The 27858-nt window shown below is 46.7% G+C and overlaps 1 protein-coding gene across 5 annotated transcripts; it reads right to left on the bottom strand.

The window, feature by feature from the left end:
* Positions 1-73: 73 nt before the first annotated feature.
* On the bottom strand, positions 74-27858 carry ep300b (E1A binding protein p300 b). 5 transcript variants are annotated; one of them, XM_072369110.1, is made up of 31 exons: positions 25534-27858; positions 23209-23804; positions 21665-21844; positions 20103-20400; positions 19526-19639; positions 19052-19294; positions 18479-18584; positions 18215-18343; positions 17951-18068; positions 17667-17850; positions 17448-17525; positions 17233-17318; positions 16882-17034; positions 16114-16647; positions 15659-15922; positions 15373-15568; positions 14751-14902; positions 11595-11834; positions 10810-10898; positions 9613-9693; positions 7360-7416; positions 7064-7141; positions 6629-6696; positions 6212-6362; positions 5014-5274; positions 4733-4898; positions 4346-4513; positions 4101-4262; positions 3587-3868; positions 1963-3448; positions 74-1926 (listed from the first exon to the last, which is right to left on the bottom strand). In XM_072369110.1, exons 1-31 carry the CDS (start codon positions 25625-25627, stop codon positions 275-277), a joined length of 8466 nt encoding a protein of 2821 aa, XP_072225211.1. In that variant the 5' UTR covers positions 25628-27858; the 3' UTR covers positions 74-274. The 5 variants fall into 5 exon arrangements, with proteins under 5 accessions (XP_072225211.1, XP_072225209.1, XP_072225208.1 ...); XM_072369108.1 differs by having other exon boundaries at positions 74-3448; positions 25534-26052; positions 27586-27857; XM_072369107.1 differs by having other exon boundaries at positions 74-3448; positions 25534-26052; positions 26266-27857.

A 27858-nucleotide genomic window follows, 5' to 3' on the forward strand; every position in this document is an offset into this window, starting at 1 on the left:
GGGGGGGAAAATATATATATTAACAGCAATAAGTTACAATTCATTTATTCTAATTCATTTAACGAATGCTTGATTTAATGTTCGTCTCCCATAGGAAGTTCAGTTCAATGCATCTTTATTGAAAACATTTTAAATAACATTTAATAGTAATAAAAAAGGAAAATTAAAAAAAAAAAAAAAAAGCTAATAACAATAACACTGTCCTGGGTGAGTGCAGTTTGTGCGGAGATTCACTGAGCGTTTCTTCGGCTCAGCTCGACACTCGGGAGAAGTCCTACATGTGGTCTAAAGAGTTGTGGTTTATGTTCTGGCCCATTGGGTCCTGACCGTTGCCCCCCGGCCCGTGTAGGCCAGCCATGCTGCTCAGCTGAGACAGCATGGCGCTCTCGTCCGACCCGAACTGCTCCATAGTGTTCTGTTGCTGCTGCTGCTGCTGGCTTGTCGGCTGTTGCGGAGGGACTACCATTCCTGGATGGTGCTGGTTCAGATGGCTTGGGTGTGGAGAGCCCATCTGCATCTGTGGGGAGATGTGATGTGGGGAGGGCTGAGGCTGCATGCGTGGGGACGGGCTGGAGTGAGGCGGCTGTGACTGCGGTCTGGGTGAGGGCTGTGGGGATCGCACCTGGTTGGCGAGCGATGTCGGCAGCGCCTGGCCCTGCAGGTGTGGGTGTGGAGACTGGGCCATCTGCTGTTGTTGCTGTGGGCTCATGGGATTGCTGTGCTGAGCTGGTGACCCGCCCGGACCCAGATGCTGCTGCTGCTGCTGCTGCTGGAGCAACCTTTGGTGCAGAGCCTGTTGGAGCAAGGATGTCGGTGGGGGTCCACTTTGGGTGGGTTGAGGGCCCTGAGATGGTTGCTGAGGACCCCCTCCAACTGGTCCTGCATCTCCCATTGGAAGCGCAGACATGGTGTTCTGCTGCTGCTGCTGCTGCTGCTGCTGCTGCATCTGGAGGTGGTGCTGGAGCCTCTGCTGGAGTGCAGCCTGCTGCTGGGCAACTGACCCAGGGTAACCTTGCCCCTGCTGACCTGGGGGGCCACTAGGTTGCTGAGGTTGACCTCCAGGTGGACCCTGTCCCACTGTAGGCTGCATCCCCTGCTGTCCCATGAATCCCTGACCCTGTGGTGGCTGCGGCTGCTGAAACTGACCATGATTTACTCCCATTTGTTGTTGTTGTTGTTGCTGCTGCTGCTGCTGTTGGTGCTGCTGCTGCTGCTGCTGCAGGTGTCGTCTCATAAACTCTCTAAACTGGGGACCATTGAGATTTCCCATCTGTGGCCCCTGGCCCTGCATTCCTCTCCCTACCCCTTGCTGCTGCTGCTGCTGCTGCTGCTGTTGCTGCTGCTGCTGTTGCAGAGCTGCAACCTGCTGCTGTTGTAAACCTCCAAGCATTGGCCTCTGTTGCTGTTGTAACTGCTGCTGCAGCTGTTGCTGTTGCTGCTGCGCATGCTGTAGTTGAACCATGGTGGCCATGTTGACATTTGTCCCTCCCTGACCCCCCATGTGCATCCCTGGCTGGCCTGTACCTGCAGCATTCATGTTTACCTGTGGGCTTCCTCCTGCAACGACATTTCCAACAGGACCCCCTGTGGGACCAGGTCCTCCTGGGACTCCTACTGGTCCACCAGGGCCCACCTGCCCCCCCTTGTATTTAGAGGTTCTCTGCTTAATAAAAGCAGCCATGAGCTGAGGGCTAGACCGTAAGATGTTGAGGACTTGCTGTTGCTGGAGTGGTGAGCTAGGCGAACGGAGATGACGGAGTAGCTCCTGAAGAGCTGCTTGGGGTATGTTTCCACCAGCAGCACCAACGGTTACTCCAGCAGTGAGCCCGCCTCCAGCACCTTGCTGCTGTGCCATATTCATCAAAGCAACATGGCCCTGACCTTGTTGATGCTGAGCCGCCTGCTGCTGCTGCTGCTGCTGCTGTTGTTGTTGCTGTTGTTGTTGTTGTTGTTGTTGTTGAGCCATCATGGCTGGATGATTCATTTGGTTCATCATAGCCTGTCTCGGCTGGGGTGGCATCCCCTGGCCTGCCCACTGCTGCTGTTGAGGGTTCTGAAGTGGAGCCCCCATCCTCTGCTGCTGAAGTTGCACCTGAGGCGGGAGCTGGCCCTGTGGCATGTTACCTTGCTGGGGGGGCTGCTGCATGTGTCCACCTGCACCAACCATCATCCCTGGCGGAGCACCCTGCTGTTGATCAATGTGGGCTCGAGCAGCTGCCACTGCCGCTTGGCCTTGTGGTGGCATTCCCTGGGGTCCAACCATCCCTACGGTCCCTGAGTGTCCCATGCCCATTTGCTGACTTTGACCCTGTTGGTGGTGAGGGTGAGAGGGTATCAAGCCCGCGGCTGCTGCTTGTCTCTGGAGAGCCATCTTCCGTTGAGCATCAGCCACCCTTTGAATCTTCAAAGCAATTTCTACTGCTGCTGGTGGCGGGCCAGTGGGGGGCTGCTGCTGCTGCTGACCTGGTGGCTGATTGGGAGGTTGTTGGCCCCCTACGTTTCCAGCCATGATAGCACCACCAGGCTGCTGATGGGGTGGTGTTGCAGAGCCAAGATCTGATTTTCCCTGGGACGGGTGGATTGGGGAGGAGCCTGGTGGTCTGCCGGCATAAGGTGGCAAATTGTTGGGGTGCTGCTGGAGCTGCTGAGGGTTGGTCCCTGATCCACTTTGCTGCTGCTGGACCTGAGGAAGCATCTGCTGCTGATGTTGGGGAGAGCTCATAATTCCTCCTGGCCCGCCACCTCCACCCGCCATCTGCTCAAACTGATGAAGGGAATGTTGAGGCGGCATCCCTCCTTGCTGCTGTTGCTGCTGCTGCACTGCATTTCCAGGAGGCATTCCCTGCTGCGGAACAGGAGGCATGCTCTGAGTTGGGGTCTGAGGGGTTGGGGGCTGGGTTCCAGATGTTGGGGTATTTGGAGCTGTGGTGCCATTGTTTCCTGGTGAGGGAAGGCCTACCATAGGTCCTCCAGGCGGCCCTCCGGCTGGCTGCCCCACCCTCTGCATGGTGGCCATCCTCCTCCTCAACATCTGGGCCTGCTGGAGTCTGTGCTGCAGCTGCTGCTGTCGGAGCTTTTGCTTAATGTTCAGACAGAATGGGACGGGACATTTGTTCTCCTGGCAGTGTTTGGCATGGTAGCAGCAAAGAGCAATGAGCTGCTTGCAGATGGGACAGCCGCCGTTTGTCTTGCGTTTGCAGCCTTTTGTGTGTTGAACAACCCGCTTCATCTTCTGGCAGGACGGCAGGGAGCAGTTGGCGTTGCGGCACTGGCAAGCGTGGACCAGCGACTGGATACATCGCTGGATGCTCAGGCGACGAGAGTCACCGGGGCTCTGGGTAGCTGCTGCTGTCTGGTTGTTGCTATCGTCATCCAGGCCAAGCCCCAGCTTATCCATCTTGTGCTCATGACCTTTACTGTGGTAGCAGGTGATGCACAAGTCATAATCCTAGAGAAGATGAAGGATGGGAAAATTAAAATCAATCAATTGCATATACAATCATTCAATTTTGTTCAGTCTTGGTTCAAACTGTGTGTTTTTAGGACTCAGTCTGTCCAAGCACTGCATCAAGACAAGAGTTCTTACCTCGCAGACAGTGCAGTGGAAGCGGGTCTCCACATGGTGTTTACACTCATTGCAGGTGTAGACGAAGCGGTCCTGACTCTGATTGTGCAGCTCCACCAGCATACACATGGAGCTCCATCTGGACCTCCTGAGAGAGCTGAACTCCAAGTGCTTGTCTCTGGCCAGAGTCAGAAAGGCATCGCGGCCATCCATCAGGTCGCAGGCCATCAGGGGGTCTGGGTCAGTGATGGGGGGCAGCGAGTTGGCGGTTGGGCCGGCAATGAGGCGGATAACGAAGAAAACCTGTCAAACAGTGCAGAAGAGCGGCTGTAAGTTTCCTCAAACAGTCACCAGGCGATGCGTGATTCAGCCTCTATCTGTGCAGGCTGGCTTTCATGTTAGATTAGGACTTGTTTCGCATTGCTTCATCTTAAAATGCAGTCAGTCAGAAGAATTTAAAGCTGCTGGCTGCAGCAACAGCAGCTCCAATGATAAAAGTCACTGTCACATCAAGAACTGAATAACAATGGCATACCTCCTTGTGTTTCTCCATGGTGGCGTAGAGTTTCTGGGAAAGGTCATTGGAAACACTGGGCATCCCTGGTTTCTTCTTGTTGGCTCGGCTCATGCTACTCTTGTTCTTGCTCGTTTTCTTATTGTTCTTCTTTTTGGCATTCTTGCTGTCTCCCTTTGTGGCCTGCAAATGTTTTCATAGTAATTCAATACACAAAACGGCAATATCCTGCAACAAACGTTGTGTGACAATCTTATTCTCCTCACATCTGTGCTCTCATTGGAGGTGCTGTTCTCCTCCCTTTTCCTCTCCTCTTCCTCCTGCTCCAGCTCCTTGATGCTCTCCTCCAGTACGTTGGGCCAGAAGTCGCCCTCGAAGTACGGCAGCTCCTTGGCACTTGTCAGCCGGTCCTCTGTTGCCTGCTTGAAGATGTCCTATAAGGCCAAAAAAAAAGGATGAAACTGAGCAAAAAGCCATTTCAATGTTTTCTTAAAAGAAAAAGAAAATATAAAACAGAAGTTCAAAAGTTATCTTGTGAATGAGACAAATATAGTTTGTGCATCTATCAGGACTTGAGATAAGTTTGATTTTTCAGAGAATTAAGTGTTAACGGATAGGGAACACATGCAATTTTTTAAAATCAAAAGCTGCACCTTGTAATCATGGACAATCCGCTCAGCAACAGCCTTATCCAGCATCTTTTTGTACCACTCCTGCAGGCGTTTTGGCTTGGGGATCTTCTGGTCCGCTGGGTGACAATGGAAGATGTAATCATCCCCTTCACTGGGAGGACAGGCCCAGATATGGCCTGTTGTAAACCTGAGACACGGACAAGCGGTTACAGTCACCATGGCAACATTTACCTAACTGCATCCTGTATGTGTGCTCAGCAGCAAGACGGCATTCTGCAGCAGCACAGGTGTTCTTTTCTTACCCCATCCTTCTGACATACTCCAGGTAGCCTAAAAGGATCTCGTGATAAACGGCCGTCCTCAGCTGTCGGGGTTTGAAGAAGTGCACGCTGTCCAGGTAAGAAATGTACACTCGTCTCTGATTGGGAGGGGGGCAGTCGGAGCCGTACTCTTGGACGTGCATGCCGAAAAAGCACACATCCGCCCCGTCGATGTCCTCAAACGCAAACAAGGCTTTCATCCTGTACGGAAAAGACTCGGACATCTCTCCGCTGTCCACAAACCTGGAGAGGAGGAAGAAAAAAAAAGATTAAATATCACCCCAAACGATATTCTCAAAAGTGTTAAATGTTAAAAAGGGAGCTGCATTTTGGGTATCAAGCCAGTCACGAATGTACAATGTGACCGAGCAGTTACCGTTTGAGACCTTTCGTCGTCTCTGAACAACAGTTTAAATCTTTAATCTTCTCACCAACTGCAGAGGGATTTAATGCAACTTGTCATCTTTCTCTTTAAAAAGCCCGGGTACTGGGTTTGCGAGAGTGCTTTCTGCTGAATTATTAGGCACCACTTGTGCATCAATTCATTGTGGGAAAAGTCCTTTTCCTGAGCAAGCACCAGGTGACAATGCAAACTGAGTGGAATGCAGTAAAGCTATCAGTCATTCTCTGCTAAATCAGCTAATGCTTTTTTTAATATTACCCCTGCTGAGTTAACACTTACAGACATGATTTACTGTTGGGTTCTCTTATGTGCCATTTGTCTGGAGAAGCAATAATAATTACGCCTCGTTTCAAAACTCATAACGGATACGTTTCAGGGCTCCGGACTAACTTCTGCCACCAGTAGCACTGCTGTTCCTAACTCAAGGTTTTAGTTGATTTACGTTCCTCGTTTACAGAAGCTGCAGATAGACTGGCTTCAGCTCAGCGGATCTGTCCTGAAAGTTTTTGTCACGCATTTTGCTGTGCTTCAAGTGACTTCTGTTCAAACTAGGTTTCTCTGCACTCGTCGTGTCGCACAGGGAACGGCACACGAACAACATTTTTACTTTTACTTAGAACCTGTGCGAGTGGTTCTCGTCAGAAGGAGGCGTAGCTCTTTGCTTCTTTCAACGTGGCGTTTAATGTCTTGCTTTCATCAGAAGTCCAGGGCTGCAGTGTCACATGAGCATCTCAATAAGATATATATATATATATATATAATATGTGAAGCGTTTACCTGGACTTCATGCCCGGCTTGACCTCAACCACCTTGTCTGAGACGTGGACCACACGGATGGTGACCTCTCCAGACTCAAAGTTGGTCATCCGTTTGAGGTAGTCGTTAACTCGTGACTCCAAAAAGCTGCCCAACTTTGTTTGAGGAAGCCCTGCAAAAGAAAAAAGACATTAATGAGGAGAAGAATACAGCTTTCAATCTCACATTCCTTGAGGGATGGAACCGGAGTTCAACTCCATCTTCTTTGACGCTTTTAGATTTCAAGCATGTTGCAAAATGATATTTCAAAAAGTCTAAAAATCGTAAAAGACAATCTTAATAAAAAAAGGTAAGAAGAAATTCATTCACAGTGGGATTTAAACCGGGATGAGAAAGTTTGACAACAAAGAAATGACAAGAGGCGGTAGCTCCACTTACTTTTGGCGGCATATTTGTTCTCTTTCCGCGTCTTGTTGACCTTTTTCAGGCAGTTGTCGCACACAAAGCTGTGATTGGGGAGGAAATGAACAGCGAACGGTTAGATTTGTAGGTTACCATCAGCTCTATAACAATAAGCACCAACGACAGAGACAGAGTGGCTTTAATCAAGAAATAACTTGGCTTTTCATATGGGTCGTCCTTCCTTTAAACAACTCTAATGACTGGGAAATTGCTCACGTCTTTTAATTACAAACAGACCACACATGAGGGGAGATTTAACCTGACGGATTTGCTGGACGGTCTGTTTCCACAACACTGCGGGGCGTTTTATCAGTTGCAGTTTTTCCAGCACTTTTAATTTAGCTTTCTTGACGTTTCTAAAGCTTTTCAAAGGACACATATTTATTTATGTGTGCGTGAAAGCTGGCTCACCCTGACGGCCATATGGTTTCATGATGCAGGACGCAGATCTGGTGCATTTTACGACCGCAGTCAATACATTCCACAAGTCTGAGCAGAGGGAGAGAAAGCGAGGAGACAAAAGACAGACAGAAGACCCCAAGTTAATAAAGCAAATTGTAAATGCAGGACACAACACCTTTGTTTGTTCCTCTGCAGGAGCTACAAAAACAATGCAAAGTAAAAAAAGCCGACCAGCAGAAGACAGAAACCTGAAACAGTGAAAGAGTCTAAACTCAAATTAAATAATGAGTGAAGATAACACGTACAGCTCGGGGTCCAGGGTGTCATTCTTCTTTCGCTGGAACTGGTCTTTGTTGATGGACCTGAGGGAATAATGGAAGATAAACTCTTGTAATTAAAGCAACAACGTCGTCTTCTGCTCACAGAATCATCCACCATTCAAACTGCAAATATAACCTCATACTTATTTATTAGAGAAAAGAAAAAAAGAAAGAATAAAAACGAGAGAATACTCGTAAACCTCAACCTCAATGAGCTGCTGGAATAATGGTAACTAAAACCTCATGTGGAGGAGCCAAACGCTTCTTTTTTTAATTTATTTTATTATAAATTGATCAATTAACAGTTTAGTCTGTGAAATCAGGTCATTGCACTGAATGATTAAGATGTCTATGTAACAGCAATTGCTCCACTTTCCTGCAAGACTAAGAAAACCACAAGATGATCACGTTTGAAGATCAAACGGAGATCATATATACAATAAAAGATATAAAGACTTCACCCAATAGAAGCTGAAAATTCAAAAGAAGTTTACAGCAAGTGGTAAAATTCTGAAAATGACGATGCCGTTTGCCTTTGTGGCTGTAACAACCCTGCGTAAAGCAAAATGGCTGCAGAGTCTCCTTGCCTCTTTTGCACTCGTGGGTTTCTGAGCTTAAATGCAGTACGACTGACAGCAAGTGTGAATGTACACTTTAAAAAGAGCTGGAGGCATGCGGCCGTTGTGGCAATCACGAGTCTCGATGGGAGATTTCTGTGCACCGCATGGGAGCAGTTCTTAGAGAGCGGTTGGATATAGAAAAAGCTGAAAAGAATGTTTTTCAAGCCATTGCTTTTAAATTTGGACTAAAAGTTACAAAGTTGTGGTTTCAACCTAATAGCTCACAACTGTAGTCATCTACAAGCAACTGTTGACCAAATATATATAAATATATATATATATATTGAAATGGACATAAATCTTCTTTTCTTTTCAGTGGGTACATATAAACTCACAGTGGAGCAGAGCCACAGTTCGACTTGCTCATTTAAACTGGACCGTCGTCCTTGTAACATTCTGCACAGGAGCAGAGCGGACTGTGAGTCACAGCAGATGTCGTTACGTTGCTTGAGTGATGATGTTTGTCAGATGCACTCATAAAAATAAATAATCTGGATTTTGTTAGAGCAGAGCGACAGTTTTGAAAGGACACATGGTCTTAGTGAGCTGATTTGCAGTCACTATTTCTGATACGTTTAGGCATGTTGCAAAAAGAGAAACATACATGAAAAGAGCAGCTTTTTGGGACCTAAACTGCATTAATATTTGATGTGTGCCATCCCTTGTTGGTCAGTCATCGGTGCTGTCTGCTTCTTCTTCCGATATTCGAAAGGAACGGGGCAGCATGTGCAAAGCCAGTTTGAGTCTAGTTGAGTGCATAAATGTAGGAGGGACTTGAACTCCAAAGACATCATGTGCTAGTTTAGCTTTGAGTTTTGTACAATTGACTGGTCTGACATGTTTCCATGCATTTCAAAAGTCCCGTTTAGTTCTGACTAACCGACAATTCCTGTTTTTTCTCGTGTCATGTAAGTGCATTTAAATATCTGTTACTCAATCCCTGTAACACTCCGTGGTCTAAGGACTAGGACGTGCTGAATGGGTGAATGTGGCTTACAGTGTAACAGAGCTTTCAACGGTCAACAAGACTAGAAAAACGCCATTCAAGTACAGTCCATCTACCATTTACTAAAACAGTGATTCTGACTGTTTTTGCAATCATGTGGGAGCACAGCACGACACCCAGACCTCACCAGGGAATGCATATTGAGTGATCTTGTCATGCATTTTGGATTTAAAGACTCACTTGGAGGACGAAATATTTTGTGGCTAAATAGCGCTGGATCCTTGCCTCACACCAGCTGGGTACCAAACAGGTGCTTTTAAGACAGACAGTAAACGCTACACTCTCCCTTTGTTATTTTTGTATAAAAAGAGGAACATCCTCCAAAGTTATTTCCGCTGCAGTCAACCTTTCCTTCCCTGATCTGTGTCTCATTTGCAGCTCAGTGGGCAGGAATCTGACCTTTTACTGAGATGAGATTTTACCTTTTACTGAGATGTACAGTATCTAGCCGCCACTGACTAGCAATCGATTAATGATGTCAGAGTTTTAACCTTAAATTCATGCAGGTTATGCAACCATAAAAAAGTAAATGAAAAAAAAGCTAATCTAAAATTTCAGCAAGCTCATGCATGTTGTGTGTTAGAGGAAAGCAAAGAGTGTAATGGTACTCACGCCTGAGGCTGGGAGGGGTCATCTCCCAGGGAAACACTCTCGCCTTGGATTTCGTTGAAACACTTCTCACAGAAGTGGTACCTGTCAGCAAGAAGCCCATATTTTGGTGAACTACACCGTTCGTCATCAGCACAGCCAATCACAGAGAAGGCACGAAGAAGCAGCCGCCAATCAGGGCAGGGCAGGGCAGACCAGGGGGGCGCACACACAGGAGGAGGCAGAGGGCAAGGTGGGTCGTCGCCAGGAGGCAGCAGCCAATCGTGGCACAGGGTTTTTGTGTGGGCGGGTGTTTTGATTTTGCGCGTAAATTTCGGAGTGGATGATTGGTCACACCAAAGCAGGCCAATGCAGACATCACAAGCGTTAAAAAAAAAAGGAAGGAGAGAGGGCGAGAAGGGGAGGAAGGGAGATGGAGGGGGAGGTCAAAATGAATATTGGGTGGGGGGGAGAGCGTGAAATAAGTAATTAAAGTCAGACGAGGACAATGGAGGGACAGAGAGGGAGGTGGGGGAGCACGAAGGGGGAGGGGACGGACAGGATGTGAACAACAACCAACAGAGGACAGAGAGCCAAGGCAAAGCAAAGATTAGCGTCAGACGTCCAGTGGTAAACAACAACAACATTACAGCAACATGAGAGGCCACTAGGAGCTGTGGGGGGAGCAGGGGAGTGAGGATACGAAGCTCCAAATATGAAAAGGTGAATGAGGAAAGAATAAATAAATAAATGGTAAAGCAACAGAGATCCATCATCCTTTCTGGTCATTTATAAAGTGGGAACTGTTCTTCTTGTGGACCCACCCTCCTCCCACTCTGTTTGTGCAAATAAACATCAGAAAAGCGCCAGCTGCCGGGTCTTAAATACACACTCGGTGGGAAGCAACGGTGCAACAAATGAATCAGAGCTAAAGAAGACAGGAGCCCACTTTATGAATGACACATAATGAAAATTAAAACAGTGAACTATGACGATGGAGATGGCGCCAGGGTAACCAGTTGAAGCCCAAGCTAAACTCATCTGTGATTGATTGATGCTATGCTGGAGGAAATATAACCAATGTGAAAGGTACAACAAAACACACACACACACTAATTGATCCCTCTGGCTTAATAATCACAGGAAAGGGTTTGAATCTCAAATATGTTGCGAATGCGTTTTGGCCGTGACCCGTGAGTCCAGTTTGCCGACATCCCTTACCTGTTCTGGTAGCTAAAATAAGCCGCGTCGCGTTGGATGGTACATAATTGCTTTCCATAGCAGCAGAGAGTTTGGGGGGAAAACTCATACTGCAACAGAAAAGGGACAAAAAGAAAAAAGAAAACATTTGCAGGCTTGTTAGCTGAGGAAATTGTACTCAAAGTAAATCAACTGCACCTGTCACAGACTCTAAACATGCATACTGTTGCCAAAAAAACCCAAAAAAGAACCACAACAAAGCACACCTGTATGTTTCTGAGTGAGTTACACTCAGCCCGAAAGCTAACCCCAAACCCCAACTTCAAATTCAAACAGCTGTTTGTTAAATATGACCACTGAGGCTGGATTGGAGCGGAATGGGAGGAATGCTGTGCCGTCATTGGCTGTTCGGGCAGACTAGGTCTGGCAGCACAGCTGATGCAATCCAGCAGCAATATACTACAAAGCTATAGCTAACAGCTTGTTGGTTCGTCTTAAATACACAAGGAACACTATTCTGTCAAAAAGGCACAAAAACATCTCTAAAACTCCTCAAACAACACTTTAAAACAGCCAAATGTTCCCACCATGTTGGTTTCTGAACAGACTAAATGAAAAAGATACAATGTTAATTAGTGAGCTTACAAATTAGTTTTCAGCAACTAAGCAAAGAGGACTTTGTGTTAATGGTTGTGGTGCATCTTCTCATCCATCTTTCTACCATAAAGATTAAATGGATCCAAAGTCAAACTTTAAGACCACATACTAAAGATGAAAGAGAAACAAAGCAGAAAACTGTTCCTCACCTTCCTCCCACAGCAGTACCCGAGGCCTTGCATGACGGGGTCGATCTCCGACTCAAACACCTCAGCCAGCTTGGAGCAGTACTTGTAGACTCGCGACGTCTTCCGGTTGTACAGCCAGGCGTTGTTGAACATCAACCAGATGTCCTCGATATACTGCCACGGCTCTTGGTACTGTCCCGTGTCCAGCTTCCGCTTGATGGTCGACAGATCCATGGGGTTCTTCACGATGTCAAAGTAGTCCTGGATTGGAAAGGGGAGGTGCCACCGAGATTAGGGTGTGACGGGGAGAGAAAGTTCAGGAGTTGAGAGAGCCGGATGGCGGGTGGGGTTTGGCCATCGGAGGGGAAGAGCCCGCGGTTGTTGGGAAGAAGAGTACGGCGAACGCCATCGCCGTTGTGGACGTCAGAGGAAGACGTGACGAAGGCGTCGCAGTCGACCAGGTGGGACCAGAGTAGGGAGAGAAGAGGGTGCAGGGGGACAATGTTGTTGAGCGCTGCAGAGGAGAAGGTTCGCGTGCAAACAGAGAGACATGACAACTTCTGCCCTCCAGCTCTCTGCTTTGCACCCAACACTTAAAAAAAGCTAAGTGCCTATCTGTGCTCTTGGCAGGTAAAAAAAAATCAAAACAAAATAAACAACACACCTACAGATGCGATTGTACTTTGCACAAAGCCCAGCCATGTCATTGTAAAATGATCAATTTATCTTTGCCCGTTTTGCCAGCTGGAGTCATGTTTCTATGCCAACTACATTTCCAGGCTCAGATAGGGATCAGGGTGCAAAACTAAGAAGAACAGAGCAGTGGCATAAGAAAGGGGAGGAAAGAGATCTATGCTTTTTTTTTTAGCAGTAATGTGGCTGGCGTTAACAACACCAGCAGCTTGAGAGGTAAAAAAAAAAAAAAAATAAGAAGACGGCAGAGTTAAAGCCGACAGTGCTGAGGTGAAGCAAATGTTAGGGAGGTGGATGAGTCTCCGGGTTGTTTTCCCCGGTTCTGCTGTCAGCCCTCCTCTTCTCCTCAAACTACTGGGTTTAAAAAAGAAGCGGAGAGGAGGGCGAGGACAAGAAAAAAAAGGTGCGTGTTTCAAAGAGCGGGGGTCCATCTTTGAGTCACCATGGCAACAGGAGTTATGAACAGACCCTCATCTCTGAATGGAACCGCTCACATGTGACGCATATAACCACGACAGGCCGCAGAGCCAAATTTACAACAGAGATTTGAGCAAACTTGAGACATTTTCCAATGAAAGTGGCCATCTATTACTTTTTCTACCAGTTAGAAGTTGCATCACTTGACTGTGGAGGTTGCAGAAAGAGATGCGAGCCAAACAGCCTGGCGCTTAAAAAAAAGCCGATTATCAATTTTCAGATTTCACGAAGCAGTGAAAGGATGGATACTGTTGCTTAGCTTCAATGTGAACGCACACTTGAGATTTAGCAAGCACCCAATTTGGAACTTATGAGGGCAAAAAGTACTGATCCACCTCTACACACTGCCCACCTGGACACTGTCAAACCACTACTGGCGAGGAACTGAACTAGAAAGTTAGCGATGGAATACTATGATGAAAGCTATATGAAGAAAATCATAAGTCAAACCTAAAATTTGATATAAAAAGGCAAAAATGAAGCAATGAATGAAAGCAACTGGCTCATGAACTGCAATTCACCCCCCCCCCCCTTCGTATTTGTTCGCTTAAAAATACAGAGTGAGATTTTTTTTTTTTACTACCGTCTCATTTGAACGCATCGGGGCCGTGAGCCACACATTTAACAGCTGCAACACCCGGGCTACAGCCTGTGACCATTTAGTCCCATTTTGGTCCCATTTCACAAGGCAGTGCGACACCTTACCACTGATGAACCGCCAAGATTATTTTATAATCTTATGTGCGCGCGTCTTGTGTGAACGAGGAGAACGTAGTTTACGCGAGCCTCAACCAGCGTTCGCTCGCTCCCATTTTAAGATTTAGACGCCCCTCTAACACGGCGGTCCCAAGTATCCGACAAGATGTGGCATTAACAGACGATGTCGGTTTGAAAAGGAAAACTTCTCCGCTCTTACCGATATCAGAAGCAAAGAAAGAACCGCCACGGATCTCATGAGCCACAGTCATGGCCCAATATTAGCCGGAAAACAAGTTTGGCCAACGCGACTACAGACTTTACGTATTAATGCAACGCTCGTAAAAGCTTCAATTGTGCTGCGTCAGCTCTGTGCTGCTCTGACGAAACTGCAAGCAGCATTTTAAAAGGCAGGGATCAACTAATCCCACTGCGGGGCTGCCATTGATACATTTACACTACAAATGGTGCTGATGCACTTATCAACCAGTTCATTAGTCGTCCAGCAACTCTACACCATAAACATCTGTTCCATCTTCAGAACATCAATGAATAAGGCTCCGTTAAGAAAGGGACGATTTAATCATCAGATACGCAGGGATGCCATTTCATTTTAAAGGAGTAGATCAATATTATGTAATTAATAGAATCTGCAGGACTAAAACTGTTTTTCCCCTCTTAAAGCATGCTTCACTTAACATTTTTCGACTGGAAAAAAAGAAAGAAATAAAGAAAGAAATAGAGAGTGAGTTGGTCATTTCTGTGAACTGTTTATGACCAAGTCTTCCATTTGTCAATAGCGCAGTCAAAATGTAGAAATAGGAGAGAGTCAGAAGCACAAGTGCTGCCGGGCGGAAAAAGTTCCGTCTGGAGCCCCGAATACTGCGATGGATGTTTGGATCGTGTGATATTTTCTCTGCTAAAAATCAAATCTACGTCTATGGGAAGGAAAACTTTGCTTAATAACTGAAACTGTTGTTTGATATCGAAACGCTTACATGTTCATAAGAGCCGTTGCCTTGCTTTACAAATGACCTGATTATTCAGAGAAGACAAACTAAAAACACGCGCGCAGACGCACACACATACATCCAAATGTCATTTTCTGAACTTTCGGCATGCAATGGGGCAAAGCTAAACTATATTAACAAAACTTTAAGCAGTTACATGGCAAACATGGTTGGAAAATATGTCAACAATGAAAATGCATGGAAAAAGGAAAATAAACAGCAAAATGAAAAGAAAAAGGAAAAAAAAAAGCTACAATTTCATGAGATTTGAAGCAAAATGGCAGCCAGTGCAGTCCCTTACCAGGTTAGTTTTGTTACTAGTTCGAATACGTACGGGTATTCCCAGTAACTGGGGGTCCACCGGCTGACGGAAGGGAAGGGACTCAGGGTCCTGGCGGTACAAAGACTCCAAGGTGGGCATCAGAGCCTGACGCAGCTCCTCCGGCTTAAAGACTGAAAAGGAGGAACGGGCAAAACAGAGAAATGAGGGAAAACTCAGGGAGCAGAGAGGCAGACACCGGGTTTCAAACTGCTATGGAACAACTGAGTGTGGCTGGCAGGGAGAAATCCACAGACCGAAACATTCAGCAACACCCATACAACACGGGACACGCCACCCCGACCCAGTCGGGGCAAAGTGCTATTTTAGTCGATTTTCCCTGCTGTTCTGTTGACTTTTACTCCCCCATTTATACCATGACCTTCTCTCTATTAACTGACCAGGCGCCTTGTTTGGAACACTTATTACTCAGACAGATTTAACTGGTTTAACAAAGCTACTGAGCCTTGATAGATCTCTTTATTTCGATGAATATGTTAAAGTTTTACCTTCTGTCCGACTTCTTCTAAGTAATGGCACTTTTTGGCTCGCCTAAACGCTTGTTAATGCGACACTTGCAGCACAGCAAAGACTCAACGCTTACTTTTCTTCTTGCTCTGAGTGCTGGCTGGGGAGCTGCTGGTGGCCGATGACCCTGAGCCTTCCTCTTCCTCTTTGGGCTCCTTCTTCACCTCTGGCTTCACGTCGTCACTCGTTTCTGCCGACGATGACCCAGAAGAAGAGCACGTATCCATGGGTTCGCCTTTACACCCATCACCTGACGGCTTCTCTTTCTTTATCTGAGAGGAAGATAAAAAGGCGTTCGAATACAGATTCTCTTTTCAGTGAAACTCTACATTGAACTAATGAATAATTTCAGGCTATTTTACCTCTGGTTTCTCCTCGGTCTTCACCTCAGGCTGACCTCTGCCTAGCTTCCCCTTGCCGTCACCTTGGGCGTCAGCTCCTTCATCATCATCGTCCTCCTCCTCCTCCTCATCATCATCCTCCTTCTTCACCTCCATTTTGACGTCTTCCTGGCTGGGGGCAGGGCCGTCCACGGGGGCGAGCTGAGACTTGGGATCAGTGCTGCTTGTGATTGAAGCTGGAGAAGAAACCTGACCATCTGCTCTCAGAGAAGGCTTTTGAGAGAGCTGAAGCATAAAGGACAGAGATGAGGTGAATTTTAGAAATGCAAGTTAGGATACAGAAAAAAAGAAGTGTTTTTTCTTTCAGGAATCAAGCTCTCACGCAATTTAGAACCAGACCAACAAAACCAGACTGATTAGGATGCTCAAAGCTTTGGTTAAAACAAGTCTGTGGTGGGAAAATTGTATCTACTCACTGGGGTCTGCGGTGGCTGCGACGGCACATGAGCATTCTGGGTCGGAACCGAAGACGGCTGACATACTTGAGGGCCTGGAGAGGACACACCCCCAAGGGTCTGTGGTGGAAGCGGATTGGCTTTCTCAGAGTTCAACGTCTGCCCCGATGGCAGCTGCTTCTGTGAGGCTTGTTGTTGTTGTTGTTGTTGTTGTTGTGGCTGCTGCTGCTGCTGGGAGTGCTGGGGAGGGGGCGCCTGTGGTGTGCTGGGGGTCTGTGGCTGCGGGGTCTGAGAGCGAGGTAACGCCGGCGGTGTTTGATGGGGCTGAGGTGTTAAGCTGCGTGCTGGTGACGGCGAGTTTGTTCGGACAGGCGGGCAGTGAGAGAAGGAGTTGGGCTGGGAGGAGGATGGAGGAAGGCTTGGTACAGGCCCAGCACCACCAGCATTAGCAGGTCCCATAGAGCCTCCAGGTGCTCCAGAACCTGGGCCAGATGAGGCCGACTGTGCTGCAGGGCTATTGGCTTGGAGGGAAGGCGGCGTTGACATCTGGTTCTGCTACAGAAGACAGGACACGGGGCATATTTCATTCTCCTTTTGGACACATTCAAATAAAATAATCGAGGAGGAAAAGTGGAGAAAAGACCCATGCTTTCATTGGCATTCCTCTGGGAGGTTTCCCACCCTGACTCAAAATATGTCAGAATCACTGCTTTTACAAAGACCCAAGGGGAATCTTGGTGCCGAGACTTATCTTTATCTTAACGGATCACACTGTTAACCAACTCTTACCAAAGGCACAGAAGTCTGTGCTCCTGACTGGTTCATACCAACAGGACCAGAACCAAGTCCAGGACTGGAACTGGGAAACTGCCCTGGAGGGAGGTACTGGTTCTGCAGCTGTGTGGCATTGGGCTGACCCATCCTATTTGCTCCCATACCCATCTGCAAACACAACAACAAGGGACACGGGAAGTCATCCATCATTAAGCTGCCGCTTACTGTTAAAGTACCCCAGGATGCAAAATGCCATTGGTTTCACCTTTTGTATCACCGAGTATCAATTCTGGAAACTTTACTTTTTAGGGACTTCCTCCCTCTAAGTTCATATAACCACATGGTAAAAAACAAAGTGATCCTAACCTGGTTTAATGGAGGATTGAGAGGAAGAGGAGGCGTCGACCTCTGACCCATCGACTGCATCCCCATCTGACTGAACTGGTTCATTCCTAAAAGTACGGGAAGACAAAACTGAGACGTCAAACTGAGAAGCAAGCACTCAATATTGTCTCTTGAAAACAATGGTATGGTGCCATTAAACAATGCGGCATTGACATTCCCAGTTATTAGAGATGTACCTGCTGGGCTCTGCATTCTGGCGACCATCTGATTGGGACCTGCTGGTCTGACCATGGACGGATCAGATAGAGGACCATCTGAGCGGGAGGAGACAAAGATTTGGAGAAATCACTGGTCTTGTTTTAAGGAACAAAAACAACTGAGCACCTTTAGAAGTTCAGAGGTCTGTTCTTTTATCTATATTTCAACGGTATTTGTGCCTGTGTGCATTTACTCACTAGGGGGTTGTCCAGGGGGCATGGGTGGCTGTCCCATGCCAGGTGGGCCCTGTGGGAGGCCAGAGGATGCTATGCCGGGTTGGCCGGGCATCATGCCCTGTTTCTGAAGTCGTGTCCTCCTTTTCTCTTCCAGCTCCTTCTGGATTTTGTAAATCTTCTCTGCCAGAAGGTGGTAGTACTCCGCCTGGAAGGGACACAGCAGGAAGGGTCACACAACCCACGAACGAACAGAACAAATGGACGATTGTCACGGCACATTTATTCATACTGTGAAGATTTCTCACCCTGCTATTAGCCGACTCGTACATGTCCCCTTCTACTTTTCGAGCATAAGCCACCAGATTCTCCATCCGCCTATCCTTTAGAGCAGCAGGGTCAGGAGTTGGAAAGATGGCCTGCACACTGCTCTCATACACAAACAAACACACACACACACAGACACACACGGAAATCACTAAAGTTAAATCAAGAGTAGAGAGATCCTACTGACATTAAGCGATGCAAATGTCCTGGTTTATTGGGACCTTTGCAAGACACAGCAGACTCACAGCTTGTGGACAAGGTGGTTGCGGAGGTCCTGTGTGATGTCTTCGTGCCAAGACTTCCTCATCCCTGCAGCAGAAGGAGGAGCAGCTGTCGGCATGGATCCCAGGTTCCCCACACCGTCATTCATCAAACTGATGGGAAACAACCGAGAGGAAGTTCAGATTTATAGCAAAGCAGGACTAACTCTGACTTTATAAGGTCTGCTACGTGATAGCAGCCTGACTGAGGCTAAAGTAAAAGCTGCATTCAGTGAAAAGCAGCCCAACCTCTGTGCATTCATGCTGTTGTGCAACATGGCGTCTGGCAGTTGTGTGGACTGCTGGTTGGGGGGCTGCACCCCGACTCCACCGTTCACTCCCATGGAGTTACCTCCTGGAAAAAGATTGCAATAAAGTTACACTGATTGCTCCTTCATTATGGAAATACTGACAATATTAGTCAAACAAATTAGCCGTGCCAAACATCTGAACATTAGTAGCTCTTTGGCCTGAAACGAAATGAGTCAATGTCCACCTCAGTTTTTTTTTTTTTCCCTTAGCAGTGCAGGAGATCACTTCAAGCCGCAACACAGTGAACTCTCCTCCAATGTAAATCAGTGCTGGAAAACTCACTGACTGACTACAACTTAGCTGGGGGAAGAAAAAAAACGAGGAGAGGGATTCAAATCGAAAGCCAAAGACTACCCTGTGTACAGACAAGGTAGGTCCTGGGACGACTTGTGAAGCAGCACCGACATTCACGGACTAGGTGCACGCTATCCAATACTGTTGCGGATGTGGTCCCCAAAGCCAAGAATGAACATCCATCACACATTGTGTGATAAGACAAACTAAACTGACCCATGGTATTTAGCGTCCTCATTCCAGGCTGCCCCTGCAGCCCCTGGTTTTGCATGTTAGCTTGCGACGGCTGCTGTGGCGTCTGGTTGACCTGGTAAGGAAGGCCTAGTGCAGCGTAGGCTCGCTCTATTGAACTGGGGTCAATCTGGCTGGGAGGGTTCAGGTTTGGGGTGTTGGCTTGTCCACCCGGCACCCCTGGACCTAAAGAATTCACCAACCCCACCGCTGCACTGTTGACGAGAGCTGCAGTGATGTAAGGAGGGAGTAAAACAAGAGAGAGGGGGGATGTTTGAAGGGAGAATGACAGCAAACAAGTATTAGTGCATTCAAGCCTGTGATCAAACACTTCTTTTTTCATTACAAAAATTCTGTTTTTGAACATTTTTGTTACTCATTAACATGTAGTAACTCGGCGCAGGGCACATTAGTGACTTCGGCTCAAAGACACACACACTCCTAGCAAGAGGCACTCACACTGCTGGTTCCTCTTGTCTCCAGCGTTTTTCAGTGGCAGACAAACAGGACAGTCATGTCGTGTGCAATTCTTCCAATGAGAGATGATCTGTCTGGATGAGGCACAGTGTGCCACTGGAGAAGAGACAGAAATGGAGAAAAGTTTCAGAAAAAGGGAAGACAAAGACGGGAGAACAAGCGAGGTGAGAAATTGTGACAGGGTGAAGGAGGGAGATGAATTATGAGACAAGGCTAAGATGGGAAAAAAGAAAACATGTCAAGAGGAAGATGGAGAAGGCAGAAACTAAGAACGCTATTGTATGAGTCATTCAGCACAGTAAAACTATGTCCAGATGGAGGCTCAATGAGAGAGGGAGAAAAGAAAAAGTACCGAAGAACAGTCAGCCGAAGAGGGAATAATTCAAACTGATACAAAGAAAAACTGGGAGGCAAACCAAGAGGGATCAAACACCATACAAGAACAAGCGAAAAAAAAAAGAATTGCTCCTGATACATGACAACTTTAAAGCCCGTCTAGTGTTTACATTATAACCCACACAGCATAAAACCAGCAATCAGCATAATTCTTCAGACTCACCCTGGCAGGACTTGCCAGCCTGGCAGTGAGTCATATGGTTGAGAACGTTCTTCATGGTGCGGCAGTGCGGCAGGTTGCACTGTCGCACTTCCCCGTTAGCTTGCTCCCGCCGTTGGCACTTGTGCGCGTGCAGCAAGAGGACGAGCTGCTGTTGAATCAGCTTCCGCTTCTCGGGGTCGGCGGTGGGGGGCGTGGCGCCAGGTCCTGCCCCCACAGCGTTGAGTCCGACCTGGGGTCCTCCAACTGCTGCTCCACCGACGGACACACCTCCGACCGCTCCGGGCTGCTGCTGCGGAGTCTTAAGAAAGAGAGGAGTTTGAAAGATAATGCAATCGGATGCCACTGAACCACTTTAAATAAGCACGGAGGTGAAAGGGCAGCGGACCGTTTAAGTAGACGCATTTAAAGCACGTGCCAATCATTCCATAGCAACACTTCCATCTATTCTGAAATTTACAAAAAGGTGAAAAAACCTAAACCTACTGAGCGCGATTTAAATTCAAAATGATTCGGTTCTCACTAAGATTATTCCCTTTTGAGTTAAAATGTGTTTATCTAAAATGTATGTATGCCCAGATTTGTCAATCAAAGTGAGCATTTCCCCACAATCAGCAGATATTCAGACATGCACAGCTGCACCCAAGGGCCCTTTACCAGGGTTTAGGAGAGATAAAAAAAAAAGATATTCTGCTTATTCTTATATTCAAACAACATGATAACCGATCAATGACAGTGCAAACCGGTCTTTCAACAAAAATTGCTGATGCAAATGTATTGTTTTAACATGATAAAAGTGACTCACTCAGGGGCAGGCATGCAGTGAGATATGATTATTACCATAAGCGACATATTTGCCACACAAGGCTGCATGCTCCGCTCGTTGCTCAAACAACAAATGTATCAACTGTCATCGTAAAGGAACTTAAACAATGGCTACGATCTTCAACATTATCACAGAGCTGTACAGTGACCACAATTCGGAGGGAATGTACTGCTGACGAGTTTTCAATAGCATTCCCGGAGGAGTCAACGTGAAGTCCGATGAGGTGAGTGAGAGTCAGTCAGGACGTTCACCTGCTGACACTGTTGTCAGCATGCGTCTACGTCAGCATTTGTTTGCGGAGAAATCCTTCAAAAAAGGCTTATTTAACATGTGAGGAATTCATTCCAAGTTTGCCACAGGGCAATACAAGATGGCAATTTTCACTACCGCTGATAAAGGATCACAACACAGATATTCTCGATTTGTTTATTTTTTATACGTCCCATTACGCTCGAAATCCCATCAGCATTTTTCAACACCTTAAGAGACAGAAAGAGTGACAGAATATACCCCGACTGATTCTTTAACCGATCACAGTAGCCTCAGTCTCACCCAAGTAGAAACTCGACCACGTGTCAATCCGAAAAACATGCAAAAACCTGCAATGTCCCTGCAAGCATTTAGCTTCATTTTGAATCATTGGAGACCCAAGAGCAGCAGTGAGAGCCCCATACGTCTATAGTGGAAAGAAAGACTCATCTGATGCCCACATCTGTACAGGACAAAAACGATCCCTTACCATCCCAGGCAAGCCTTGACCAGGAGGTGCCTTCTTGTCCATGCTGAACTGGGCGGCCATATTGTTGGGCAGGCCTGCCTTGTTCTGGAGCTGTGGGCCCAGCCCTGCTCCAGGCAGCCCCTGGCCAGCAGACTGGCCGTACGGACCACCATAGGGGCCCGCGTTGGCCATCATATTCATCTGGAAGGCGATACAGAATAGGATGAGAAGGACAAACAAGTTAGAGGCGGGTTGTATAAGGAGGGAAAAAAAAAAGAGTGAAGAGAGGAGAGTAGAGAAAGGGAAAGGTTTCATGGATCGGAATTGCTTTTTCTTGGGATAAAGAGCCAGCAACTTAGTATTTTTTAACATTCAATGGAGAAATACGATCTCAAAAACCATATACTGTTAAATATACATTGGATTTTCTGAAAACTGCTTCAGCGCTGCCACAGAAAAACATAGAAAGACATAGAATCAAACAATTAGTCAGTTTTTGTTCATGACGCATTTCTGTTGTGGTTGTGTGGTTACAGTGTTGCTTCTGTGCTCTCCTGACTTTCCCATGTCTCCACAATAAGTTAAGAGAACTAACTTGTCCAATCGAGACCTCCTTGACTGCTATTTCAACAGCAGCTAATCAAAACATGCCTTGAACTGTGATGATGTGAGGTAAATATTTCACTGTTGCTTTGCGAGAGCATCTAATCAACATATTTATTCAGTGCTACGTCTGAGCTTTACACTACAAATATTACACTTCCTGGAATATGCACAGACTTCACGTCCAACAACACTAACAACTACACTTTGCGACCCATACTCTCCGTTAACTAATGCAGTGTCTACAGGAAAATGGCCCCGTCCAACCATTCACCTATGGTTTACAGTAATGCCTTCAAACACCATGAGAAAAGAAATCACAACCGCCGTGTGGCATATCGACGAGCAAGGAGGTTAACCATCGATACCACAGAGCAAACTGTGATGCAGCTGTGAGTCCAAAAGATAACCACATTCTTCCCTGCACCTGCTGTGAGGAGCGCATCCTCAGCCGTCTTAGAAAAGCAGCTACTACAGGTCTGTCTCAGTTTACAGATCATTAATTCTACTAAAATTTTTTTTTTAAAGTGGCTCGTTCCTGTTTTAGCAGCAGTTTCAATGTTTTAGTTGTACGACTTCGTGGGCTCTAACAGACACACCTCAAGTAATACCTTTTTTTAAGTAATATTTTAAAATATAGCACATGGGTTAAAGTGTTTTTGTCACAATGACATCCTAGATGTAACCGTGTGCTAATATTGTAAATCAAAATCAACTTGGTTTCTTTAACTGTAAGAGAACACTGATGAGGATGGTCTCTTGAGGTGAACTATGTGCAGATGCTGGATTCAGTGGAGCGGCATTTTAATACATTTTAGCTTCAGTTTAACGCTTGAATTCAATAGATATAATTATGTGTAATACACAGTAGCAACTGAGATGTCAATTTCTGACCAACCACCAGCATGTGTGTGTGTGTGTGTGTTGTTGGTGCTGTGACCCACTGCTGTGAGTGTGCATACCTTGTTCAGCCCCCCGGGCTGCTGTGGTCTCATCCCCGCTTGACCCCCTGCTCCCATTGGCTGATTACCCTGCTGCTGTAAGGTCTCTGCCAAAATATTACTATTGTTACCCATGCCGCCATTGCCAGGGTAACCCATTCTTGGCGAGCCGTTCACAACTTGCCCAACCATCAGCCCTTGCTGCTGCTGTCCAGTGTTGCCCTTTTGGGCACCCATCATGGCTGCTGTCCTATTGAGCGAAGACACACCTCCAACCATTCCAACCTGCTGCATTAATCCAGGCTGCTGTTGCTGGCTCTGAGGGTGAATGCCTTGAGGTCCACCAGGGGAGACACCCATCATCACCATGGAAGCCCCGGATGGTGCGTTGTTGGAAGTAGGGCCGCCTGGCTGCGCTGGCGCTCCCGAACGCAACAGCTCAGACAGCTGTTTATGTTTTGCAGCTGCATCTTGGCCACCCCCACCAATGCCACCACCAAGTCCTCCAATACTGGTATGGAGCTGGCTGACATCTCCTCCGTTGGTCAGCCCCATGTCCGCAGAACTGATGAGTTCATCTGGGAGGTCATGCTCCAGATCAAAGAGTGAACCAAAATCTAGCCATAGGGGAATAAAAACAAAAATCTTACCAATGAGGGAGAGAGATTTCTTTCAATTTTCAATGACACCATCTTTAACATGTTCAACTTTAACTCTACGGTCTTTAGCTGGGAAAACCTATGCAGCAGGAGCTGCCTCTTACAACCAAGGCCGCTCTCCTGGGCATCAGATTGTGGTTTGGTGCTGTTCCATACATGAGGAGCAAACACAGTGGAGAGGTGAAAAGCCACAAAAGGTAAACACGGCACTACCCAGGTAGGTTTGTGCAGCAGTTATAGGGTATAAGAGAAACATGAGAAGTGTTATGCTTTGGACAGGAAGATAAATTAGAAAGGATTTTAAAAGAAAAACACTTCCTTAAGTTGACCTCCGTTCTAATGTTGTGCCAGAGTTGCATGAGACTAGCTGCACCCCTTTCAGACCTTTAACTTCAACACTGACCTCACACGAGGGGACAAAATTATGGACTAGATTAAGGAGGAATCCGGTTTGATATTCGTGTTAAATTTGGCGTCTGAAAACCGGGGAAAAGAAAAAAAGAAAAAAAAAGCCTTCAACCCGCAATCTCTGAGCATTACAACACCACGCAACAAGAGGAAATGCTAGGATTTTACAGCTTCTTGCTTAACATGATCAAATGCAATCCTTTACAGAAAGCGGAGTTCACAATCCAAGAGAAAACGTTCAAACATTCTGCGCGTGGGGGCATTTATTTCTTTTATTTTTATCGAGGATATGTTGAAAAGTGGACTGCAAAAAGTGCAGCGCAGTCACACCGCGTAGTCAGACAATGGAGGGCGAACAAGAAGGGGCTTTGTAGTATTATCGTTACTACACCTAAGAAAATAAAGCCTTTTCCACAAATGGTGTGGATAAAAGGACATTTAACAGAATGTGGCGGTTTCACCTTCTCTTATAAACGCGATAAACCTGTTTTAAATTGACAGAGCAACAACTTCGGCAGGACGACACCGCTTCTTCCAACTTAATGAAGTGTCGAACAATGGCTAGCTTGACAATAGTTCTCCCACAAACATGAGTGTCCCTGCGCTGAGAACACAAAGCTACTGGCATAAAATGTATCCCCCCTCAGCTACAAAAAGAGCCCAGTTTTGCTGAAACCGCTGCCTCACAAAGAAAGGTTCAACTAATCGTCACCTATTTTCTCTACAGAGCTCAGCTGAGCCGCTCTTGTGGGGGTTATCTTTCTAGCTAGTTAGCTAGCTTGCTCGTTGTATTTACTTTCACTAAAAGCTGATCTCGAATCGCTCAATTTGCCACTGCATTGAATAACCATACGGCGTGGTAGTTCGTGTGTATGCGCCTTCGTGGTTTTCTTTAATTAACTTTTGAGGTATCAAAACAACTTGAAGCAAATTGGGGTGTCTCGACTCCTCCATTGTTTGGAGGTGGATCTCTTAGTTGCAGCTAGTTAGCCTGTTGAGGCTAACGCATCAAAACAGAACTGTTCGAAAGTTGCTTCTGCTCCAGGACCACATCGTGTTTCTCCTTCAGCAGTCTAATGTTTCACACGGGCACTTCCTCGGTCGAGCTAGAATACATTCGTGTTTAAAAGCATCCTCTGTGGAGCTGTAGTGTGTCAGACCAAACTAAGTTACTGTGCAACTCTACAGAGACTCCCCAACACTCACCAGGTAAGTGATTAAAGAACCAATAACACAGCGAACGCTTTATTGTACCGAGTAATGCATGCAGTGTATTTACCATTTCCATCACTTGCAGACACAGACAGAGCTGGAGAGGACAGCTTGGGCCTCTTGGCTGAAGGCGGGCCGGACTCCAGGACATTATCGGCCATATTTTTGACGAATTAAAAAAAAAAAAAAAAAAAGAGGGGGTGGGGGGTGTTGTAGATCCACCGAGGGCTAATGTATTCTCCACAATATCCGTCTCCCACTCCCTTTAGGAAAGGTTTCTGATCGTTCCCCCACCGTTTGGGGGACGGTAGGGGAGAGGACAGCAGTGTTGAACTCTTTCAGTTCCCCCTCTCGGTCTCTACCTCTCTGCAGATATCAGTCCCCCTTCCCCTGTCTGAGATTTTGCTTCTTCACAGATTTGAACAGGAGGAGGTGGGAAGGTGGAGTCGGCGAAAAGGCAAGCGTGCGGCCCTCTGGCAACCTCATGTAGCCTCTTCTGCGACACAAAAACTGTCCCAAGACGCGTCCTCTTTGCTGCACTCAGTTCTTTCTGCCATAGTGGGCTGATAAATGTTATATCTCAGATCTGGGGAAGAAAAGGAAAAAAAAAAAAAAAAAAAGCTCCAGGGGTTGAGTCTCCGTGATGGCACGAAAATGACAACAGTGTCCTGAAAAAATAAAAAAAAAAAACCAAAAGATACACACACACAAGCCAGAGGTAGTCCTGCGTTGACTCCGGGAGGTCGCTATCTCACGCAACAGTTTAAAGATCCTCGGCTGGATTTTCAATTCCTCTCACCTGACCAGACTTCTTACTGCTCTCTGCAGCCGGCGCGTGGGGGCCACCGGTCGTAGTTTCAAATGCACGCTCGATACAGGAGGAAAAACAACTTAACTGGCTTCACAGCAACTTAATAAATAGTAGGCTATGACTGCTCTGCAGGACGGCGGGGGGGAAGCAGGAGCCACGAACTTGCATCTACTCGTAAAAATCAAATAAAAATCTATTGCAGATGTATGCTTTCACGCACGGCTTTTACATGTGCATGCTGACTGAAGTGTGCACTTAGTGTTTGACCATGCAAGGCACTGGGTCAGAGAGAACAGACTCGTATTGCACATTTGGTTGATGGAGCCCCAAACAAGAGGTGTCTATTGCAGTCAGCACGGTTGGCAAAGGTTAAAGAACAGAAAATCCTTTAAAAATCTGAATAATAATAAAAAAAAATTCTTAAAAAAAATTTAAAAAAATCAATGCACTTCTTCGCATGCAGTTTTTGTGTCGAAGACTAGTTCTTGAAGGCAATCGCAGCGTTAATTGCCAATCAGCGGCGCTGTCAGATTGATCCAATTAGTTTTATTTCGCCGAGGAAGGTTCCGTCGGGTTACTTATCTTGGGTTCCTGCAGAGGTTCCTCCGCTGGTTTCTCACTCGGTTTGAACGCTTGCAATCTCGGATGATTAAAAAAAAAATCGTGATTAATAGTCACTGTTTTCTCGAAGCTCAGAGGATGTCCTGGTCACGCATGGAGAAGAAGAAGAAGAAGAAAAAGAAGAAGAAGAAGAAGAAAGCTCTAAACCAAAAACAGGAGCAGAGCTACGACGACAAGCGAAAAGGTTGATTCTAAAAAAGAAATTGACGCCGAATCGCTGTTTAAAAAAAAAATCTTTAAAAAAATCTGGCTATTTCGGAAGTGGAACGCTTCAGGTCGATACAATAATCTTCACACCCCCCCACCCCCCCTGTAAAATATTTGGGGCTGACAAAATCCTCTCATTGACTCTTTGTGATGGTGAATGCCCCCCCTTCGTGTTGGTCCTGGCAATTTTCCCCTTCTCTTTAAACACGTCTTTCTTTCCACCTCTCCCTTCTGCCCGGCAGCAATTTATTTATATAATAGTCTATGCGGGCTCGTTCCTTCCTCCGCGACGGACACATAATGATTTTTCATGTTGCTGTTTCCCTCTTTTCGCAGGTTTTTCCTCGTTGTAATATGTAGCCCTCTTCCGCCTCTCCTCCCCGTCGCCGCTCCGCAAAACACCCCCTTCCTTGGATTTTTCTGAGTATTTCCTTCTCATGCATACATGTATATATTTATATATATAAATATATATGTCACCAAGTCGGCTTTCCCTCCACTGACGTCTTATCTTTTTCGTGATGCTTCCCCTCTCTGGATAGCATGAACAAGATTTGGCTACTCTGGCTTCCCCCAGCGGTTCCCGGAGCGGCTGCCGTCGGCTGCCGGAGTCGCTCCTTCTATCGGTTATCTCCTGTTTCTGACGGTCTGTCCGCACAAACAAAATGGCGGCTTGTTGTTTCTACTCCTCTGATACGGGGGGAGGGTTTGAGGTACAGCAACATTAGGCGTGAAGGGGAGGAGGGAGGGAAG

This window comes from Leuresthes tenuis, unplaced genomic scaffold, assembly GCF_036924035.1.
Source record: "Leuresthes tenuis unplaced genomic scaffold, fLeuTen1.0.hap1 SCAF_17, whole genome shotgun sequence".
NCBI classification, from domain to species: domain Eukaryota; kingdom Metazoa; phylum Chordata; class Actinopteri; order Atheriniformes; family Atherinopsidae; genus Leuresthes; species Leuresthes tenuis.